Source organism: Neolamprologus multifasciatus, chromosome 3 (assembly GCF_963576455.1).
Source record: "Neolamprologus multifasciatus chromosome 3, fNeoMul1.2, whole genome shotgun sequence".
NCBI classification, from domain to species: domain Eukaryota; kingdom Metazoa; phylum Chordata; class Actinopteri; order Cichliformes; family Cichlidae; genus Neolamprologus; species Neolamprologus multifasciatus.
In genome coordinates, this window is record NC_140441.1 from 13,171,798 (window position 1) to 13,192,885 (window position 21,088).

At 40.8% G+C, this 21,088-nt stretch overlaps 1 protein-coding gene and 1 non-coding gene across 2 annotated transcripts in view; one reads left to right on the plus strand and one right to left on the minus strand.

Annotated features, from left to right (window-relative positions):
* ppp2r5b (protein phosphatase 2, regulatory subunit B', beta) overlaps window positions 1-21,088 on the plus strand; it is a 54,565-nt gene that overhangs the window by 11,260 nt on the left and 22,217 nt on the right. The window contains exons 2-4 of the mRNA XM_085141634.1: window positions 15,856-16,052; window positions 20,231-20,332; window positions 20,826-20,918. Of these exons, the coding sequence (XP_084997760.1) occupies window positions 15,856-16,052; window positions 20,231-20,332; window positions 20,826-20,918 (392 nt within the window). The remainder of the gene's footprint in view (window positions 1-15,855; window positions 16,053-20,230; window positions 20,333-20,825; window positions 20,919-21,088) is intronic.
* On the minus strand, window positions 2,048-2,129 carry trnal-aag (transfer RNA leucine (anticodon AAG)). The gene has a single exon. It is a non-coding gene; the product is annotated as a tRNA-Leu (tRNA).

Here is a 21,088-nt window from a genome sequence, read left to right on the forward strand (position 1 = left end):
GAATAAGAAAATGGTATCTTATGTAGCTAGAAAAAGACTGCAGTTTTGTTCACTATGAGACTTACTGTGTTTGAAGTTAAAAAATAAATAAGGGTTAATATCTGGCAGCGTCACACTCTGCTAATGGGATAAGGACATTTCTTTGAGTTAGAAGATGAATTCTAATAAAAGTTCAGTCTTACTCTTTCCATTGGTTCAGTGCAAACCGTGCTGGTGATGTACACTCACCGGCCACTTTGGCTGTTGTATTTAATGTGTGTTCAAGACGACATAATGTACTAGGACTGGGCCATATCATACCGTTCACTGTAATACCGGTATAATGTTGGGCAACGATAGGAAAATGAAATATTTGGGTAAAACGCGCATGCGCAGTGCCTTTGTTTTCATACGCACATGGCGGAAAAAGCGTGCCGGCGACAGAGAATGAAAAGGGCAAAAGCGGATCGTTGAATGAAACGGATGAACCAGAACTGGTTTGTAAAAATGCAGCAACTTCAGTGGTGTGGAACTGGTTTAGCTTTCGTCCGTCAGATACACAACAAAGCTCTATTTTTGGTAGCGCATGCTAGCGGGCCGTCGTTATTACCGTGTTTTTTGGAAAATACGGCACACTTAAATCAATCCTTTGATTTTTCTGAAAATTGACAGAGCCCCTTATAATCCCGTGTGCCTTATGTATGAATTCTGGTTGTGTTTACTGACCTCGAAACGATTTTATGTCGTACCCGGCGCTCGAAGATCTGTCAAATGTTTTAGTACGACTTTGCTAAGATACGAACCCGCAACGCTTGATGGATTGTCGGAGCGTTGCGGCTATCGTAGGCGGAGCCTCGCGGAGTGATAGTACTGTGCTTCAACATAATGTTACCATATTGTGTGTATAACCTCTTTTTAAGTTTTGTGGATATTATACATGGTTATGCTGAGGATATGTTGGCCAATTTCCACTGGAAATGCCTTTTGGTTAAACTGTCAGCGACTTTAATGCACATAAAAACAGCTGCTTGTTTAAGTGAAAATACGTTGATTTTTTTTTTTTTGCACGAATAAAGTTGAGGAGTTGTAAAGTATTTTGTCTAGTGTCAATTATATCGTCAGTTATATCGTTATTGCAAATTTTCAAATGTATATCGTGATAAATATTTTTGGTCATATCGCCCTGCTCTATAATGTACTTTATTAGATACTAATAGCGGTACCGGGTTGAAGCCTACTTTTAATTCTTCGCGCCATAGATTCAACAAGGTGCAGGAAACATTCTTCACAGACTTTGGTCCATGTTGACATGATAGCATCACACAGTAGCTGCAGGTCTGTGACGTAAATCTGTGGATTGAGATCTGGTGACTGTGGAGGGCGTCTGAGTACAAAGTGAGCTCCTTGTCACGTTCAAGAAACCAGTTTGAAATTTTTTTTGGTTTGGTGTTATCCTGCTGGAAGCAGCCATCAGAAGATGGGTACACTGTGGTCATGTAAGGATGGAAATGGTCAATAACAGTACCAACCGGAACCTCGGTTGTACCATTATACCACCAGCCTGAACCAGCGATAGGAGGCAGGATGGATACACGCTTTCATGTTGTTTGTTGTGCATTCACAGATGCTCTTCTTTATCTCTTGTTTGTAATGAGTGGTTATTTGAGTTATTATTGGCTTTCTGTCAAATAAAAACAGTCTGGCTGTTCTCCTCTGACCTCTGCCATCTAGCTACAGATGGTTGTGTGGGAAAATATAGTAGATCAGCACTTAACTTGAACTTCAGCAGCTCATTTTGATCATATGTACAGAGTTTCTGCCATTTGATTGGCTGATGAGATATTAATGAGCAGTTGAACAGGTGTACCTAATGTAGTGACCGGCAGGTGTAGATAAAAAGCAGCTGTGTAAACCTTTGCGTTAATACGTAGCAGAAAATGGGCAAACTTATAGCAACATAGTGGCTACACTTTTAAGAGAGCTGTGGATTGAGAACACAACAATGCATTTCTACCTTGAATCAGAATATTTTATTAATCCTTAAGGAAGTTATGTAAAAGAAAAAGTCTGGCAGCGGTGGGATTCGAACCCACGCCCCCGAAGAGACTGGAGCCTTAATCCAGCGCCTTAGACCGCTCGGCCACGCTACCTCATTGCCTAAGGCATGCTCTGCAAATGCTGCAACTATGACACAAGAATTGTAGTTAAATAAAAATGCAGTTTTTTATTTTTTATGCGTATCCTATCATAATTCTCTAATATAAATCACAGTTGCAGCTGCTACTCCCATAAAAAGTAACTGTATCATGTAAAAACTGACTGGATTACTGACGTCATGTAAACCAGTATCCAGTGTGGTTGAAGTCTTCTGTAATAAGAGGTGCAGATGACTCGGAGTATTTCCCCTTCAGTATGGCTGTCCATGCCTGTCTTCTGCTAGATGATTTAAAATCACTTAACATAATAACACATACAGCTTAGCCAAAGGACAATTTCACTGTCAGCATATTGTTGATATAGTTTGTCTCTTTTTGTCTGCTTTATCTGACGTAAGGTAGTTTAATTCACTTCATTTAGGTAGCTTAAAAAGGATTTATATGTCATAATAATATTGACACCTGTGAAGTAGCACTCACTGGTCTGCTGGCTGCTTTTCATTTTTCTTACTGTAACGTCACAAAGCAGCACAAAGTATTTTTTTAATAGAAAGAGGTCAAACCTTCTGCATCTCACAAGCTTGAAGGCAGCATCTGCAGTTGTGGTCAAAAGTTAACATACACTCATCAGGGGCGTGATGAACTTTTCTTTTTCCAGGGTGCAACATACAGCGTACATCTTTAGTGAACTGAAAAAAAAAATAGAATTGGCACACAAATTTGAATTTTCTCTAATCCATACAGGATTAAATGTATACACGCACCCCACACTGATATATGGTTAAAATCACTCACCTGTTGCAGCTGGACCAACTCGAAGCTTTGTGGCACTCTGGCTGGATATGTGATCATTGTTGTTGGTAGAACTGGTGGAGATCATTTAAATCTTCTGGTTTCCTGGCACAGAACTGGCTTTAAATCAAATTTTGAATAGATTTGAGTTGAATTTAGGAAGTCCATTCCAGAAGCTTAATGTTAGCTTGATGTATCTGTTTCAAAACCAGCATTGATGTGTGTTTGTGATCATTGTTCTGTTGGAACACCCAATTGTATCCAAGTTTGAGCCAACAATCCTCCTTCACTATTCTATCCACTTTGTGCGATGTACAAATACCACTGGTAGCAAACAGCCCCAGAGCATGCTACCACCATCATGCTTGGTTAGTATTTAAGTCTTAAAGTTTAAAAGCTTCAGCTTCACCCCTATTTTTGTCTCATCTTATCATCAAACTTTCTCCAGAATGCATTTGGCATTGGACTTTGGAGCACTGGCTTCATTCTTGGTCAGGTGATATAAAGTGTGCTTCACCATGGACAGTGAAGCTGGTGTTCTTGCAGTTTCCAGTTCATGGCATGATTGAGCCTTGATGGTTCCTGAGTTGTTCCTGAGACATTTTGGGTCTTCTTCCAGATCTTGGTACAGAGGTAGACAATTGTTTAGACTAATGACTCTTGAATCTTCACTTAGCCGATCGGGCATCTGGAATGGCCGTCCAAAATTCTGATCTCAGCAATTTTGAACATTAGTTTAAAAGCTTGGTCCGTGACAGGGAACCAACAAAATAAATGAACTCCACCAATCCGCAAGAAGATCAGATGGCTACCAAAATCATCTAATTAAAGTTATCTATTTGATTCTGTATTCAAACTTTAAACTTTTGATTAAACTCCTGTAGATTTGAGAACATTTAATTAAAAATTCAGACTTCTGCACTCACTTCTTGTTTTTTAGTCATCAAAGGTATCTGCTGTATAATCAGTTAAAAAAAATCCTTAAAAGCCCCAAATTACCGTGACGTTCATGGTCATGATGAGTGTTTATATACATCAGTAGTGCTCTGCTAGTCCATTGATGGCTAATGCTAACAAGGCAAAATGTACTAACCTGTGGAATAAAACTATGGCAGAGGAGTCATAGAGTAGAGAAACTTAACCAAACATGCCCACAATTCAATAATATTTACAGTATCTATACAAATATTTACAAATATTAGCCAATATTAGCCACACCAGTGAATGTGACAGAGCTCAAAGAGCTAAGCCGAGGTGCACTTTATCCACCTCTGAATCTCCACATTTTTCATTTCCCCTAAAAAAAGCACATGTTTAAGTATTTAAAGCTATGTCATATCCTTGTGTATTTCATTTTCCTCACTACTCTCATTTTTTTAGGGTTACATACTGTATCTGTCAACGAGGGAAATATTGTCCGTGCAGCGTATCATAACCCCACATGAGCAGCCCCTGTGTTCAAATGTTTGTGTTTTATCTTGTCTGGGCTGTGTGTTTGTCCACATTAAAATAATGAATGTACAGAAGGCTCTGTTTTAAATGTGCTGTTTACTGTAAAACATTCACCTTCTCACACAGATTGCATGTGGGCGATTGAATGACTCTCTCTTTCTCTCTTTCTGTGTGTGTGCGTTAGGGCCAGCTGGATGGGCCTTGGTATTGGGTTACAGCAGGCATGGAGTAGTTTTTGCTCTCTCTGACTGTCTAAGATCAATTAAGAGGGAGCGTGGGGGGGAGAAAGTGAGGGGGATGATGAAAGAAATGGAGTGGATGAGGAGAGAGGAAATGACTGAGCATTAAGCTGGCAGGTGGAGGAGGAGAGACGGTAGAGATAAAAAATAAAATAAAATAAAAAAAGGATATTGCAGGGGAGAGGATGTAATGAAACGGCCAGCAATGCAATAAGCACGCGCGCTGCAGTGTCACTGAAAAAACAGGGGATCCTTAAAGGAATACAGCGATGCTCGGGTAAATAAGCTCTCTGATTGAATCACTGCAAGTTTCGACCTTTGTGGGTGCTTCGCTATTAAATATGCACACGTGCAAAGCAAGGCAAACAAAGAGTCATCAAATCCTGGCCGAGCCGTGAACGGTCGTTTTGAGGAAAATGCTCTTAGAAGGGTGAGATATTAAAAGCAGGAAAATAAATACGTTGCAAGGAGCTTGTTCCCAGTTTGCAATGAATCACACGCAGCTTTAAAAAAAAAATCATGCTCAGCCTAAATCAAGGACAAGAAATGTGAGATTTCATTTATCACATTTCCTTGTTTGTGAAAAGCAGCAGCAACAGCAACGCAGAAAGCTGCTAATCAAATGTTGAGGATGTCTCCAGCTGGGATAACCTTCTCCCATATTTGTTTACTAACCGTCTCCAATTTGTGTTTACATCTCTCACAGCAAATATTCAGTTTCGGAAGGAGATTTTCAACATCTTTGAAAGTCGCTCTGTTGTCAACGCCAGTGTGGACTTTAAGAAAGGAGACGAGTGGCGATGCTTGGCAGCTCAAATAGCTTGTTTCTTATTGATCCTTATGAGAAATCCATTTCCTGATTGCGACTAATCTGATCGTAGATAATGACCAAAGCAACAAAAAATAAATAAATCACAGACAACAGATGTGAACGTGCGGTCTGAACGCCCAGTCGGTCTCTGTTCATTATGCTTTGTGGTGGAAAAGTGTATTATTAGTAACATTGGATTATTTAAAGATGGGCTTAGCGCGCTACTTAATCTTTTGCCATGACAGAGGTTTCTTTCACAGCCTTTGTCACACAGAGAATGGCTGAGTACGGCATAAAGACTCGCTGTGTGTTTTGATATCTGCCGCTATTAAAATTTAATGCCGATTTGGAGCGCAGGTCTTCAGATGTGGCTGTCGGCGTCATTGTTATTCAGTAACAAGCTTCACTTCAACCTCGTTTTTTTCATACTGTGGATGTTTTACTTTAGCATGCACGATCAGAAATTACTGATGCATAAATTTGATTTTGTCTTGTTTTTTGGCACTCAGAAGCAGGGTTTTAATAGTTTTGCAATTTTCATTAGTTTTTATTTTTATTTCGTTTTGACTTCTGATTTTCAATTTTATATCAGTTTTAATTAGTTTTTACCAATTGTTTGCTAGTTTAGTTTAGTTTTTATTTTTTTGAAAATCCTTAGTTTCAGTTTAGTTTTGATTAGTTTCAGTTATAGTTTTAGTTGTTTTTGCAATAATTAAGTGTAACAAAATCCCAGTTTCATCATATCAGTCATTCTGCTCATCCTTGGGTATGTTGCTATTCCAGCTACCATACTGCACCCTGGACAGGTCGCCTGTCTGTCGCAGGGCTAACACGCAGAGACAGACAACTCACATTCCCACCTATGGGTTCTTTAAATAAATAAATAAAGGCAGATGAACAACCATTGATACCAGGCAACTATAAAATGTATATCTTGGCCCCAATGAGACTATTAACTCTCGCAGCACCGGGTGTTCGTAATTTTGGTTCAAGTGAATTGATAAACTTTTTGAAGGTAATTGACTCACACAGTTGTGTAGATATCCCCGTCCTGTTGTCTCGGGATGCATCACGCTGCCTTGCCTGGGGTTAGCTTCTGTTTTCTGGGGATGAGGGTTGAGTGTGCTCCCTTACCTTCTCAAGGTAAGCTAGGTTAGCCTTCTTGTGTGAGCTTTTCAAGTGCACTTTAAGGTTTGTGGGAATTTTTTCCCTTTAGAAATGTCCCTCATAATTTGTCTCTTTCCACTACAAGACACTTGCTTTATCCAAAACACAGTCATATTCAAAGTAATCCCAAATTGGACTCTGGCGCTTTCTTCCGACTTTTCCTGACATGATTCTGCGCGTGGATGGAGCAGCAACACAGACAACTCGACTAACGTACTGCCACCTGCTGGCATAATTAGACAGCAAGAAAAAAATCTGTAAACTAAACTTCATTTTCACCCTTGACTCTTGTATGAGTCAAGGGTGAATCAATGAAAACTAAACACATTTTTGCTATAAATTCAGTTAATTTTAGTTAGTGAAAGTTTGTGAACACTCATTCCAGTTTTAGTTAGTTTTCCTTTTTTTGTTTTTATTTTTATTTCCGTTTACGAAAATGTTTTTTCACTTCTAGTTTTCGTTATTTCATTAGTTTTCGTTAACGATAACCTTGCTCAGAAGGTCCTAGCGATGATTTGACCTAAAAACAGGAAAAAAAGAGATAATTGTCACTTTCTTAAAAGCCACAAGACAAATCCTTTCTAAAGTTTATAGTAAATTTTATTTCGACCTTTCAAACATCCTGCTTAAAAATTCAGACCACGATGATGACAAAATCAGCTTGCCTAAAGATCATGTCAGTCTTTGTAGGGTACAATCATGTTTCTTCATGGTGTTTTAGCTGAACAACACCATAAATAGTCCGTTTGGTTTCCTGGATACAAAACATCTCACTTTATCTTAAATTAGACCTTTAATATTCATGTCAAGCTCACTATTTTTGTTCTCAGACTCAACTAGAGTAGCTTTGCATGATTCACAGTTCAGAATAATCCACTTTTGCCTGACCAGATGACCATATTAGGAATATCCTCTCTCAGTGATGTCATGTGGACCCAAGACTAGTAAAAAATGTCTAAAACTGAGAGTTTAGAGCACCTTGGAGCCTGAGCTTTTGCCTCAAGAAGATAGTTTGTATTCTGAATTCATTACAATACAGAACAATAACAATACAGAATACATATGACAGAAAATAAGCACTACATTAATTAAACTGCCCCCCCCAAAACTTACTCTTACAACTTACACTTGTGACAATCAGTCACAGTTTTGATTAGCTCAAGTGCAGCCTGGAAGTTTGAATAGCAATTTCATATATTAATTTATTTAATGCCACAATTTGTACAATTTTCCTGAAAAGCAGATCATAAACTAAATAAGATAATCCATTTGCACAAATCTGATTAACCTTTTAAAGCTTTCATATCATTCTGATAATTACAAAAATTAAGAAACCCAATGGTACCCCAAACTTAATGTGACCTTCAGGTTAGCTCAAGAACAGTGAATAGGGAGCTTCATGGATTGGGTTTCCATGGACAAGCAAAATGTCGGATGCAGCGGTATAAAGCACGTCACCACTGGACTCAGCTGAGAAGTGTTCCCTGAAGTGGTGAATCACGCTTCTCCGTGTGACAATCGAGTCTGGGTTTGGCGGTTGCCAGGAGAAACAGTACTTGTCTAACTGCTTTGCGCCAAGTTTGGAGGAGGAGGGATTATGGTGTTGGGCTCGACCCCTTTGTTCCAGTGAAAGGAACTCTTAATGCTTCAGCATGCCAAGACATTTTGGACAGTTTCCTGCTCCCAACTTTGTGACTGCGCACCAGTACACAGTCCTGACCTCGGCCTGATAGAACACCTTTGGGATGAATTAGAGCGGAGACTGTAAGGAGCCAGCTGAGGTAGTTTGGACACCTGATGGAGAAACTGGAGAACAGACGTCTGGAATACCCTTTCACTACATTTATGCCACCAAATTTCATGATAAGCGGTTCTGATATCTGAGCTGACTTGGAGGAATATAATAAGAGCAAAAAAGACACCACATTTTTTTTAACCATTTCTGTTTGCCAGTATGGGCTCGATTGCCTCTAACAGTCTGTACATACAACACTATTTACATCCTATATGCTAATACCCAGCTGGTCTCATTACCAATTCTGAGTACCGTCACTAAATAACAACTTCCAAGTATTTCCTGCTCTAATTTAAAGCACCAGGATCACTGGTCCTGAGCTTCACTGGGAGATAAATTGTTGTTTACACTTCAGTCTTCTTGAAAACGCGTAAAACGGGGGACGTCTAATCGCACATCGCAACCCTCGCTTCTTCCTAATCATGCTGTTTATATGAGCAAGATACATGTTGCACATGTTTCCCTGACAGTTTGCCACGATGTGCACAGATCGTGTGTTTCAGGAGGATTAGATTATTTAGAGATGGACTTAAAGCGCGTCACCTAAACCCCTTAAGGTGATATTTATACCGCCCGGACTTTTACACGCTGCATGGTGTCTCAGCTCTGATAGCTGCTGTAGCTTCCTTCTACTATTTATAACTGTGCCATTCTCTGCTTTATCTCCCTCTACCTCTTTCTGCCCCCCCCTCTTCCCTTCCCTCCCCATCCTATCTTCCTCTCTGCGTCACTTTATCTGTGCATTGAGCGTGTGCGCTTAATGACAGGGCTGCAGAGGCGGCTTGCATGGTAGCTAAAACAGAAGCTGTCCTCCTCTCTTGCCGTCTCTCTGTGTCACACACTCAGCCCCAAACAGAATGACTCTTATTTAAAGAGCAGAGCTGTACTTGCTTATTTAAAAAAAAAACATCAGAGCGATGGGAGGGAAGGGAAATGAATGAGTGAAGAGAGGGACCAGAGGAGAAAAATGAAGGGAGGAACCTATCGATGGATAGATGAGCGAGACAGAAGCAGAAGGATGAGGAGGAAGGGGATGATGTCATCTTTTAACCCTGTACCGCTCCCCTCTCCTCTCTCCTGTTTCCTCCCCAGATTCTTCTTCCTTCTTTTCTGTGTCGCTCTCCAGCAGGACTATATTTAGTCGCATGCAGCTGGGGGTATGTGAGTGTTTGTGTTTTGATGGTGTTGCAGCGTGCTCTTACATTTTAATGCTCCCGTTACCAAATCAGCCCTACCCTCCTCTCACATTTTTACTCTACGTCACATTCTGTCTGTTCCTTCTCCGTGGTCCATCGTCTTTTCTTAATCAGCCACCGAGCGTTTCTCCTCTCTGTGTGGAAAGCAGATGCTGGAGATTTCTCTTATGGTCAACAAACCCTTTTTAAAGGAAAATGGCTCAGCTTCGCTAAAACGTCATCCGTGCCTGTGGTCTTCATGACCAGATCTGTTCAGGTCATGCGTTCGTTCATGGTAAACGTCTGATACACAATCACCACCCTGCTGCTGATGCACAACGCAAATTTACAACTGTTAACATGTGATTCCACAATGATGATAATGCAGTGTTGACTCTGGATCGAGCACCTTTTTTTTTCTGTTTAATTAAACTTCAATTCCAAATCACAACAAGAGTTGCCTTTATATATATAAAGAAGACAAAGGGGATAGACAATGCCCTTTGAGCACGAGCTTGGTGGCAGTGGGAAGGATAAACTCCCTTTTAACAGGAAGCACCGGGCTCAGGGTGGGGCAGCCATCTGCCACAACCAGTTGGGGGTGTGAGGGGAGGAAGACAATAATAATAATGGATTGCATTCATATAGCGCTTTTCAAGGCACCCAAAGCACTTTACAATACCACTATTCATTCACACACTGGTGGAGGCAAGCTACGGTTGTAGCCACAGCTGCCCTGGGGCAGACTGACCGAAACATCGGCCCATCTGGCCAACATCAGTAGGCGGTAGGTAAAGTGTCTTGTCCAAGGACACAACGACCAGGACAGAGAGCCCGGGGATCGAACCGGCGACCTTCTGGTTACAGATACGCTTCCCAACCCCCTGAGCCACAGTCGCCCCAAAACAAAGTGCAGAAGAGAGCCTAAGATTAATAATAACTAATGAAACTATATTTTTATGACATGTTGCCTTCCCACGTTGCACAGTGAGAGCTTTGTGTCAGGAATTTAGCATTTAACTCTACATGACAAGATGCATGACAACAGCACTTGACACAATTTATTTATTTAGGTGTTTTTTTTAGCAACAAGTAAAAATCATAACATCAGCTCCACTGTGTGAACCTGAATGTTTTAGACATGAAATGAAACTGTATCATATGAATTTATAAATCAGTATTTTTTAATATAAAAACAGTATTTTGACCTGCAGAAAGAACAGTTTAGTTACTCTTTTAAACCCTTTAGGCTTTAATAAATAATACACACAGGTGTGAGTGGACGACAGTAGATTTTCTTTGATTTTTCAATGGAAAAACCTCACAAAGATGCTGCTCTGATTTGGATAAAAATGCATTCGAGGAGAAAAAGCGATCCCCTCGGCACATAAAGATCTCTGTATTTTGTAATTGTGTCTTTCTTTTGTATAAATGGTCGTATTTTGGTATAGTGGCCCAGTTGTTTGAGGCAGCTATTTAAGACTTTCAGTTTATGTGCAAATGAACTTCTGTGTATCAGTAAAATGATCCTAATTTTCATTCTTACATTATATGTGAGCTTTTATCCCATAAACTGTGCACTGCTTCTTTATTAATTTAATTTTCTTCCCTAAGCCGAACATAAACTCTTGATCACTTTAGTTCAGCTACTGTTACAACTTTCTAATTAAATTGCTTTTTTTATACCTTCAACTCCTTTTGCACCTTCAGCATTTTTAAAAATTAATATGAAAGTATTTTTATCGTGCATCAATAGTAGTGAACATAAGGGCGACACATTAAAGGGAAAACCTGAACCGCTGACCCTCTGAAAGTGATCGCAATTGGCTGGTGTGTTTTGGTCCCACTTTTCTCCTTAAGAGGAATGGTTACTGCAAATGAATACACAGTTATTCTTTTCAGCTTTGTTAAAAAACATGTTGACACAGAAAGAAAGACAGCAGAGACACTTAGGACAGGATTGAACCCGAGCTGCTGTTTTTGACTATGTGCGTCTAGCCTCTGAGCTAAACAACCACCCGTACACAGCAACACAGAGTGAACATCTTCGTCCTATGATGAAACATTTCTATCTTAGTGGAAATGGGGTTTTTTTCAGGGTGACAGTCCCTGTCTTTAGGGTAGATGTGAACAATATACATGCTCGGCATCAACATCTTCAACACACTTTTAATCTTTTTAAAATTACCATGCTATGGTGCGTCGAATCTGTCCCGACAGCATATTGCGGCCTGAACTCTAAAACTTTAATTCATGGATTAAATAATAAAAATCAATAAGATGTTGTACAGTAATATATTAATTTGCCATTTGGAAGCAGCTTACTTTCTAAAGTTGATGTGGGTTTGCTAGCAGTGGTCTGATTACATTAGCATTTACATTTGCATTTATGACCCTGGGGACATGTTTTTGTGCACCTGACAAATGCAACACAAATATTCACTCTCCTTTTGGCGCTGTTTTGGCCTCCAACCTCTCCCGAGACAAACGTTTGGGTCTTTATTTGCAAAGTGGCCTACTTTGTTCACTCTTTGGTCATGGGCAGGCAGTGTTCAGCAGGATTTAGATCCGTTTCCCCTCAAAATACCAGCCTATCGCTGGAAATGAGGTTAAACCAAAACAAAAAGCCTAAAGCTGAGAACGTTACATATAAAGGAAAACTAAAGAAGTTCAAAAGACCAAACTGATCAATTATTCTTCTCATGTCTGAAAAAAATTGTTCTCTTTGCAGCCGTACGAAGACCAGCAGCAAAAAAAAGTATTAGAAAAGCAGTTTTTGAGTACTGATTGCTTACCGGCTCTAATACACGAGTGTAACTGGGAATATTTTAAGGGATATATTATATTTGTATGCTGGCGATGTAACGCTGGTGTGTGTGTCTGTGTATGCCACGTCGATGATGGATGTCCTGAGCTAATACAGACGCACTAAATCGAAAAATAAAATGTAACCGCTTGCTTTTAATGGCAGCGGTGTTACAGTCAGAGCACGGTCAATTTGGATTGTCAGAAAACATGAAAATAGCTCAGTCACAAGTGACTCAGTGTGATTAAGATCCTTAGTTGATATTCTAATGGCTTCACTGACATGATATTAAAGCTGCTTTGAATAAGCGAGTCTGCAGTGACCTGCAAAAAACTGAAACGCGCTCATTGTCGCCTCAGTTTGATCCGTCTGCCGTCTCATTGTGTATTCAATTTGTATCCTTGTAAGTTCTTTTTCTAAATCTAACCACGTCAACCTGTAAGCGGCATGACGGGGTGAGATCAGCCGCTCCGTCTGTGGCTGTCATCTCCCTACTCTTCCCCTCTCTTCTCGGCTTTTTGGTTTGCTCTCTCCCACACTTGCTCTCACACGACCCACCGAGTCCCTTTATCCCCTTCATCCTTCCTCTCTTTTTCTCACTTCCCGTCCTCGTTGCCTGTCTGCACGAGCGCACAAACACAGTTTTTCATTTCCTTTTCTTTTCACCTTGCCGTGTTAGTTTTTTTCCCTTCCTCCTCTCAGTCCCGCACGGTACATCTTCATACAATTACTCTCCATTAAAAACGGATTAGATTTCACCTTCACAGTCGGCCTACGGAGGAAGAGCAGAAAGGGAGGAGAGGTTGGGAGAGGATGGAGAAAATCAGGGGTGTGGAGCTTTGAGGAGTCAGAAGAGAAGATTGCAAAGATGGGAAGGACGGGGGGTGGTAGATTAGGAAGGAGCGAGGAAAAGTGGAGCGGTGGGACACGTCTTCACGTCAACGACATGAAAATGTTTGTACTTTTAGACTCGCATTTGTTCTCCGAGTTGTCAGAAGAAGTAGTTCACCCATGGACTTTTCACACTCGCTTTTTTCCCGTCGCAAATAGTCAGAAGATTGTGCGAACTTGGCTTTCACACGTTTGTCCAGTCACAGAGAAATGGCTCCAATTCAAGAACAAATTGACCACTCAGTGCAGCTCAGTGGATGCCAGCCCCAACCGCAGCCATTAGTGTTTATGGAAGGCAAGAAGGTTGTAGAAACATCAGGATGAAGAGCTTGATGGAATGATTACTCATGGAGCAGAAACAAGACCTGGACCAGGCTCTAAAACGTAACCTTGATCCTAACCCCAAAGTGCAAATTCGGATAACCTGGGTCACTGATCTCGTGACTGAGATATTACCGTATGGAAAACACAGAAGGGCATAAACGATGAAATAAAACGGACTCGACAGAGCATGTTCTCACACCTCAAGCAAAGGGCAGTCCTCGTCTATCCTTGTGAAGCTCTGTGCCAAAGGCAGCAGATGGCTGTGGTGTGCCCACAATAGGTGAGGGGTCTGGGGCTTGGAAGAGCTCTAGTCAGCACTCCCATATCCCTCCTGTGCTTCCCACCTGGGGGTTAAGAAGGGTTAAAATTAATCCACTCCCGCTGTGTGTGTGAGTGTGCGAACCTTCGAACACAGTTAGTCTAGACTGTTTCCCAGCCACTGGTAAGCTGTATTTTTTTCCTCTGACAGAGGGAGATTAATGGGACATAGCAGACTGAAAGGATACGGAGTAACCAGTATACACCAGTTCAGTTCAATGCAATTAAATGCCATATGTTTTTAAGTATGGTAATTTTACACCAGTTTACAGATGCATTAAGTACTTTTCTCTTAGCATGCTGAAAAATGTATCTGTACTTAGTTATTTTTAAAGTTTTAGGTCTGTGAAGGTTCTTTCATCCAGGTCATCGTAGTCTGAGGAGCTTGGAAGAAAAAGCGTCTGGACTTCTTTAAGTTGCTTGAAGACGTTTCACCTCTCATCCGAGAAGCTTCTTCAGTTCTAAGGTCAAATGGTGGGGAGTCCCAGATTTAAGCCCTATGAGAGTGTCCCCCCCAAAAGAGCCGAGGTGTGAGAACGGGTGTGGGTCACAATCAGCCAAGGTTTTGGGTGAACTCATTGTGAAACCTAGCCCCACCCTATCATGTGATTTCCTGAGGCCAGAAGGGCCGGGATGATCTGGGACTCTCCACCATTTGATCTTTGAGCTGAAGAAGCTTCTCAGATGAGAGGTGAACCGTCTTCAAGTAACTTAAAGAAGTCCAGATGCTTTTTCTTCCAAGCTCCTTAGACTTTAAAATTTTAGCTGCTGGTTCAATTGGATTTTTAAAAAATGTTGCTGCCCCTCCCTGAGGCGGGCTCTGGTTCGGGTTCTTCCTGTTGAATGGGAGTTTTTCCTTCCCACTGTTGCCAAATGCTTGCTCACAGACAGTCATCTGATTGTTGGGCTTTTCTCAGTTTTACTGTAAGGCTTCTACCGTACAATATAAATTGCTTTGAAAGAAATATTGTTGTGACAAAACTAAATTGACTGTAATCAAATGTAGTCAAAAAAGCGGATGCAAACTCTGGAGTAAAACGTTTTCATATCTACGTCGTTAATTGAGGATGAAGTCATACACGTGCAGGTCAGCACATTCAACAAAGAACACGGAGAAAACACTACAAATATTGCATGACAGTCATCCTATGACACCTTAGCATTTTTACATTGTTGCTGTTAGCATGTTAGCACAGAGGAGTTGTTTTAGTATTTTGCACTAGTTTTTTTAACATAATTTTTCTCCGTATGGATTTGTTTATTATCTTTCAGTGCAAGCCTCTCGTACATCTCACTTAGATGTGGATTTTTTGCTGCTATTTTTAGCTATTGAGTCATCAATCATCTGGTTACTCATAAAAAGAAACCAAGCATTCCCATTGGGCTGCTGTCAAACCCTGCAGCTCTCTATTTTCTGTGTGGATTTTTATGTTTTTTTTTTCTTTTGCATAAAGCTTCACAGGCTGCATTGAGTTTCGCACCTCTGCACCTCTCCTCCCCACCTCCCCAGGCCTGTGGAATCAATTTAAAACTCATTGTATGAGTTAGGGCTTCAGTAATCCAAATGCATCAGGCGCTTTCTCTTTTTCTGTGAAAAGTGGAGTTTTTGGAGGCATGAGATTTCAACGTGACGACCAGCAGCAGGTAGTTTCATCGTGACAAACTGGTCTAAGGAGTGAATCTGACAGGTAATAGGAGTGAGATACAACACAGCCCTCTGGAGGAAGGTGTGTGTGTGGACAGTCGTGTGTGTATGCGTGGGTGTGTACAGATGTGTTTGTAGAGTAATATTCTCTATCCCTCAATAGCTTTTAGAGAGGATCCGCGCCAAACAATACGTAAACCCCAGCTTCCTGCGTTACACTCTACACGCAGGGGAGCATTTTTTTTTTTAACCTCTGTGTCTGACGTTTTTCTTTCTCTCTTTCTTCCTACCTCTCAATTGTCCAGACGCCCCGGTGGCAGAGCTGCACGACCTGTTCTGTAAGAAGCTGCAGCAGTGCTGCGTGCTGTTTGATTTCCTGGACTGCGTGGCCGACCTGAAAGGGAAGGAGATCAAACGTGCGGCGCTCAACGAGCTGGTGGAGAGCGTGGCCACGAGCAGAGGAGTCCTCATAGAGCCTCTCTACCCGGAGGCTATAAAGATGGTACAGTAGGAGGGGAGGTTAGGGGTTAAAATGATGCACCAGTGCAAACAATTCCAGCCCAAAGATAAAGATCATAGCTCATAGATAACTGAAAGGATGCACAAATGTTCCTCTAATTTTTATTCGTTACATGGTTACTGTTTTTCTTTGATCTTATAAAAATCCCTTAAAACAAGTACATAGTACTTAATTTAAAGCACTCCGAGTACAGTTAAATATTGAACATGTGGCACGCCCCTTTTGCTTACTGGTTAATTGTGCAGTGACGCAGACAGACATCAGCACTGTGTATATGCAGCTCTGCACAATGAAGAGATGTAGGAACACAAACACACCAGGGAATTTGTTTATTTCCCATTTCCAGCATAACAACAAATGTGTACAGATATCAGCATAAAATATATATAACATCATTTACATACAGCAGTGAACGATTTATCTCTTGAAACATCATTAGTGGAGACAAGTGGTTGGATAGCAGCGTAACTAGTAAAACTGTTATTCTGCTGGTTATTTAATCCCCTTGTTTATTCTAGCTTTTGTTTATGTGTGGAAATACATAACAGTAAATGTGGGCTTGGAGGATACATTATCTAATGTAAAGGTTCTTTCTTTTGCCAAAATAAATACTGGTAGCGCTCTTAGACTTGCAACACACTGGCAGAAATCCTGGTTCCAGCGGTAAATGTTCATGTTAAGCATGAGGATAGCATGTATACAAATCCCTGTGAGCTTGAAGCTCAGGTTTTAGATGCTCTGGCGCTGTGGCTATGCCCACAAAAAGTAAAAGCTCCAAACATCCGTGGAAATCTCGTGCTTCTGAGGGGCAGCCAATCAGAAGAAAGCTGGGAGAAAGGACCTAAAACAGCCTGTTTCAGACGAAGTATGAACTGAGGGGCTGGACTGAGGCACGGGCGAAGATAAAGAAAAAAATGCAATTAATACAAAGTTACAGTAGTACGGTTTAAGAATAGAGAGGTGGAAAATTAGTGCACTTTAAAAAGCACTAAAACAGTAATGGAAGGGTTAAAAAAGAGACCTCAGGTACAAGGCAATATTCTCCAATATCCACTATCCAAAAACCAAACCAGGAATATTTTGGAAATGGACAGTGACAAACAGTGGTGGGTGGACGAATGAATCGATAGCCTGATACTTGAAGGGAGAAGAGATCTAGAAGGCCGGAAAGACATTTTCACCTGTGAGTCAGTCCCTGTCAAACACCTGGATGCCCATCCCAAGCTGTGGGGAAAATAAAGAGAAGCTAGTCAGTGTGGTATCCAATGGAGGATCTCCGGTGGAGTTACCAATGGAGATAAACAAAGGTGATGAGCGAGGGATAGATAGATAAATAAAAAGGGAGGACGGGAGAGAAGAGTAGAATGCTTACAAAGGTGCTAAAGAGCAATCGGCTGCACAGATGGTGAGAGAGAGAGTGTGAGAGATGGAAAAGAAAGGAAGAAAGAGTGGAGTGAAAGTGTGGACTCCGGAGATCCCAGAGGATAAAGAGAGGAGGAGAGAAAGGAGGGTCTGAAACAGGAAAAGAAAGCCAGCAGTAGATAGAGGTGCTATACCCAGAGGATGTGAAAATGCTGATAGGACAGAGGATGGGGTGGAAGGAAAGTGAATGAACTTAAAAAAGCTTAGAAATCAAACTCTTAAAGCCAAGTGCAGCATTATGGAATGAAAGCAGCGTAGGAGAAACATGCCAAGAAGAAAAAGCGAGGCTAGGTTTGCAAACCTAAGAGTCTTTAAGTCGAGCTAGACTCTCTGTGATGCTGTGTTATTACCCAGTGGTATTGAGTTAAAGGTTAAAGTCATGCTAACGTCCTCACAGTGATGTCAACACGTATGCATCATGGAAATAATGCGATTGCCAAGAAAGAAAGTCGGTTCATTTATGCACTCGTGACTTTTTGTTTCTCTTTTCCTATAAATAACTGCGTCATTGTGCTGTGGCGTGGAGCAGATCAGCACTGACGAGATGTTACTGCTGCTCTGATAGTGACCTTTAGCTCATCTGCATTTTTGGTTCTCTTGACAATACCCCATAGGTTCTCTGTGGGGTTAAGGAGTGGGCTCGCCAATCAAGCTCAGTAATAACAGACGCGGTAAACCATTAGTAGTAGTTAAGTACTGTGGTCAGCAGAAGGAAGCATGAAGTGCTCTGGAAGCTCCTGGCAGATGCTGTGTTGACTTTGAACTTGTAAAAAACAAAAACGCCACCATCACCAATATCAGCAGATGACATGACAGCCCAAATCATCACAGACTGTGGAAACTTCACACTGGACTTCTAACACCTTGGATTCTGAGCCTCTCCACTCTTCCTTCAGACTCTAGGATGCTGATTTCCAACTAAAACACAGTGTATAATGCAGCAGTCCAGTTCCTTTTCTCTTTAGTCCACACAAGACGCTTCTGATGATGTCTCTGGTTCTGCTTTCCTGAAGACATCTATGCGTGCTCACTCTTCATGTGTCAGCCCACCACTCATGAATCTCTCAAGTTCTTCTGTCGAGTTTTCTTGACAATCCTCTCAAAGCTGAGGTCACCATTGTTGCTTGCAGACCTTTTTCTATCACGCTGTCCTTCTCTATAAGTCAACTTTCCATTGATATTCTTCAATACAGCACTCTGAGCAACAGTGCTGTTACCGATCATCATCTATGGTTTTCCCTCTGTTGATGATCAACATCTGGACAGCTGTCGAACGAGCAGTGCGCCGAATGATTGCGGCTGTGTGTGCTCACCCAAATAAAAAGTGTTTATGCTGTTTAAATAGTAATTTAATCAAGCTTAAAATGAAATGTGCAAATTTAAGATACTTTGATGTTCTGGACCTCTTTGATAGTCAAAGGTTTGGAGATGCACAGTAGGAAAAGTTGCAGCAGATAAACAATCTTAAAGATAGTGAGATGGAAAAACGAACAGATTAGATGATTTTGGCCTATCCAAGATTCACACAGCGCTTTAAAATGAGCAAGTAACGACAGGGCGAGTTAAACCTTCAGCTGTTCAAGTGTGACCAGCAGTAGTGGAAGTTGCTTGGAAACTGATAACATAAACCACAGAAAGACGTTTTTCCCTCATCCCAAAACATCTTCACGCTTGCTAAGTAGATGTCATTTGACATAAAAGATTATCACTAGGGATGCAACGATACCAATTTTTTCAAACCGATACGATACCGATACTTGGATCTGAGTACTTGCCGATACAGAGTACAAAAAACGATACTTCTACCACACACACACACACACAAATGCAATGAATTGGAAGACAGGTTTTATTATATTCCCTGCCGATAAAAAATAAAATCTTAATAAAAATGACCACAAAAAAATTTCAAGTGAAAAATAAGCACTTCTGTTAAATTATTGCAGAGTCTCCACATTGTAATTTAACAAAATATCACTGAACTATTGGCACTGTCTCGAGCTTTCAGAATAATAAATAAACACTTCTGTTTGGAATAAAATAAATACAAATTAGGTTTGAGAATAAAATAAACTTTTAAATTATTGCAGAGTGTCCATATTGTAAACAAACAAAAATAATAATTATTATTATATAAATAATAAAATATAAAAAAATTATAAAATAAATAACAAATAAAATAATAATTGGCCCCCTAGTGGCCAATCTAAAAAACGACAACAGAAATGACCAGCCACCCTCTGACTAATGAAATAAGTTGGTATCGGTTCATGGTATCGGTTAACTTTTACGAGTATGAGTACACACACATTTTACAGTATCGGCCCCGATACCCGATACCAGTATCGGTATCTGTGCATCCCTAATTATCACAGACACCCACCAAACACAACAGCTTTACTCCTGGAAACGTTCCATCGGAAGGAGAATTGTTTCATTGTTGCGGCGACTTTTCCGAGAGTTAAAGTGACACAAACGTCCTCAAACTGCAGGTGATTACTGAAGGTAACAAGGCTGCCACGTCCATTATGCGATAGAGTATTAAAAAGGATTCATCGCCTGCTTTCATCTCTGAATTATTGCCCATTAAATCCACAATTGGCGAGAATGCATTATTTATTCTTCACTAATCTCTTTTTCTTCTTCCTCCTCCCTTTGCATTTTCATCTTTTCTACTTCCTGTCTCTCTACTTTACACTACCTCCTTCTCCTTGCCTGCGTTTATGATTTTTTTCCAGATCTCGGTAAATATCTTCAGGACTCTCCCACCCAGCGAGAATCCAGAGTTTGACCCTGAGGAAGATGAGCCGACACTGGAAGCCTCCTGGCCACACCTGCAGGTACACACCATACATCCGTGTGACATGCAAAGTCACGTGTTGCTGGAGATTTACAAGACGTCATCTAAGTTAACACGAAGGTGTAATGGAAGAAAAAGCACAGTGCAGGCAAAATATGCCTTTAGCACTGTTAATTCTCTCACAGTGGGGTTAAATTGCTTTTAATGCTGTGTTGAGTGTTTACCTGAGGGGGGATCATTTAGATCATTTAAATGTTGGCTCAGGTTTTATGCCAACACATTATGAGTTTAGCCAGCATCAATTACAAATGCAAATCCTACAAAAAAACCCAGAAATCCTGCATAGACTCGATGTTTACCCAGATGACATTTAGACATTATGTACAGTCACTTTACAGCATCTTCAGGAAAAGATGAGTCAAAATGCGTGTGTGTCTTTGAAAGAATAGTTTGACATTTTGGATGCCACACTATCCACTGAAGATAAAAACACAGACACGTTGTGTAATGTTGTGGTGTTTGTTCCTTTTCAGCTGGTGTATGAGTTCTTTCTGCGTTTCCTGGAGAGCCCGGACTTCCAGCCCTCCATGGCCAAACGCTACGTGGACCAGAAGTTTGTCTTGCAGGTAATCCTTTTCTCTTTGTCTTCTGGAAAGATGCAAAACCAAAGCATTGAAGGTGTAAAGAAATGGAGCCCTTCTCTTAAACATGCAGCTATACTTCTCAAATTTCATCAACTACGACCTCTCAGTGCATGTATTAAAAATTGACTTTTGTTAATGTTTAATGTGTTGTT